The sequence below is a fragment of the Onychomys torridus genome, chromosome 11 (genome assembly GCF_903995425.1).
Source record: "Onychomys torridus chromosome 11, mOncTor1.1, whole genome shotgun sequence".
NCBI lineage: Eukaryota > Metazoa > Chordata > Mammalia > Rodentia > Cricetidae > Onychomys > Onychomys torridus.
In genome coordinates, this window is record NC_050453.1 from 13,467,861 (window position 1) to 13,469,290 (window position 1,430).

Consider the following 1,430-nt stretch of genomic DNA (forward strand, 5'->3'; position numbering starts at 1 on the left):
CAGAGTCCAGCCGTGACTAAAACGTGATGGGAGAAGGAAGAGTGGGGGCGGCTTCTGGAGGACATGAGGAGACAGGTCAGGGTGCACTGTGACTGGTCCAGATGTTTCCAAGCGGGCGGTAAGTGTTGTGTGACATTGATGAAGATAGCGATAGGTAATAAATGATTTCTCTTGCTTTGCTTTGAGATGTGCCCTGCGTGTTTCTTTCCCCCGTAAGATGAATAGAAACAACCTCCTGTACGATAACAATGGCATAAGAAACGCCTTTTTTTCTGAGATTGCCTTTGGGATCTCAGCCAATACCATCCTCTTGCTCTTCCGCGTGGTCACGTTCTCTCAGGAGCCCAGGCACAAGCCCACCGACTTGATAACTGGTCTCTTGGCTCTGAGCCACATAGTGATGCTGCTGGCCATGGCCGTCATAGCTACAGACCTTTTGGGGTCCCAGGGTTCTTGGGACGACTTCACATGTAGGTCAGTTATTTCCTTGTACAGGCTGATGAGGAACGTCTCCGTTTGTGCCACCTGTCACCTGAGCATCCTCCAGGCCATCATCCTCAGCCCCAGAAGCTCCTGTTTGTCAAAGTTCAAACACAAATCCTTTCGCCACAACTCATGCTGCTTTCTTTCCCTGTGGACCTTCTGTATGTCCATTAGCGGTTTCCTGAATTCCGTTGTTGCCACCCCCAACATGACTTCGCACTCTCTTATATTGGTCACTAAATCCTGTTCTCTCTGGCCTTTTAGTGACTTGATCAGATACTTACTTTGTGTACTGGCTGTCTTCCGGGATACCATTCTCGTAGGGCTCATGATGCTTTCAAGTATGTACATGGTCAGTGTCTTGTGCAGGCATAAGAGGCACTGTCGGCACCTCCACAGCACCAGCACTTCCCCCAAAGCATCTCCAGAGCAGAGGGCCATCTGTACCATCCTGTTGCTACTGAGTTTATTTGCCGTCATGTACTGTTTGGACTGCATTGCCTCCTCCTTGAGAAGTATGTGGAATAACGACCCAACTCACCGTTGTGTCCAGATGTTTGTGTCCAGTGGCTATGCCACACTCAGTCCTTTGGTGTTCATTAGCACTGAACAACGTATAATTAACTTTTGGAAAGCCGTGCAGGGTGGACAGTAAATGTTCGATTATTCTGTGGTGAGCAAGCTTCCTTAACATGAACTAGCACATTGGCTTCGGGGTAATCAATCACGGCATACTATACATGATCTCTGGGTTAGATAAAAATATAGACATAGAAACACTTTCTCTGTTAAACCTATTTTTGATATATGCATCAAAAAGTACACAGTCTACCATTCAAGCTTACCTGATTCTGAAATAATACAAGTTACTAATAATTTTAGTTGCCTGTAGTGGTATTTGTTCAGCCTATGACCTTGGGCTATAAGGTCCAAAGGAGGCGGTGCTT

The 1,430-nt window shown here is 46.7% G+C and overlaps 1 protein-coding gene across 1 annotated transcript; it reads left to right on the plus strand.

Moving 5' to 3' along the window:
• The first annotated feature begins 217 nt into the window (after positions 1–217).
• On the plus strand, positions 218–1,138 carry LOC118593260 (vomeronasal type-1 receptor 90-like). The gene has a single exon (XM_036202581.1). The coding sequence runs from the start codon at positions 218–220 to the stop codon at positions 1,136–1,138; it is 921 nt and encodes a 306-aa protein (XP_036058474.1).
• Positions 1,139–1,430: the final 292 nt, after the last annotated feature.

Bases quoted from the DNA above. Each gene is read 5' to 3' on its own strand.
- LOC118593260 (XM_036202581.1), top strand. From the start codon at position 218: ATGAATAGAAACAACCTCCTGTACGATAACAATGGCATAAGAAACGCC.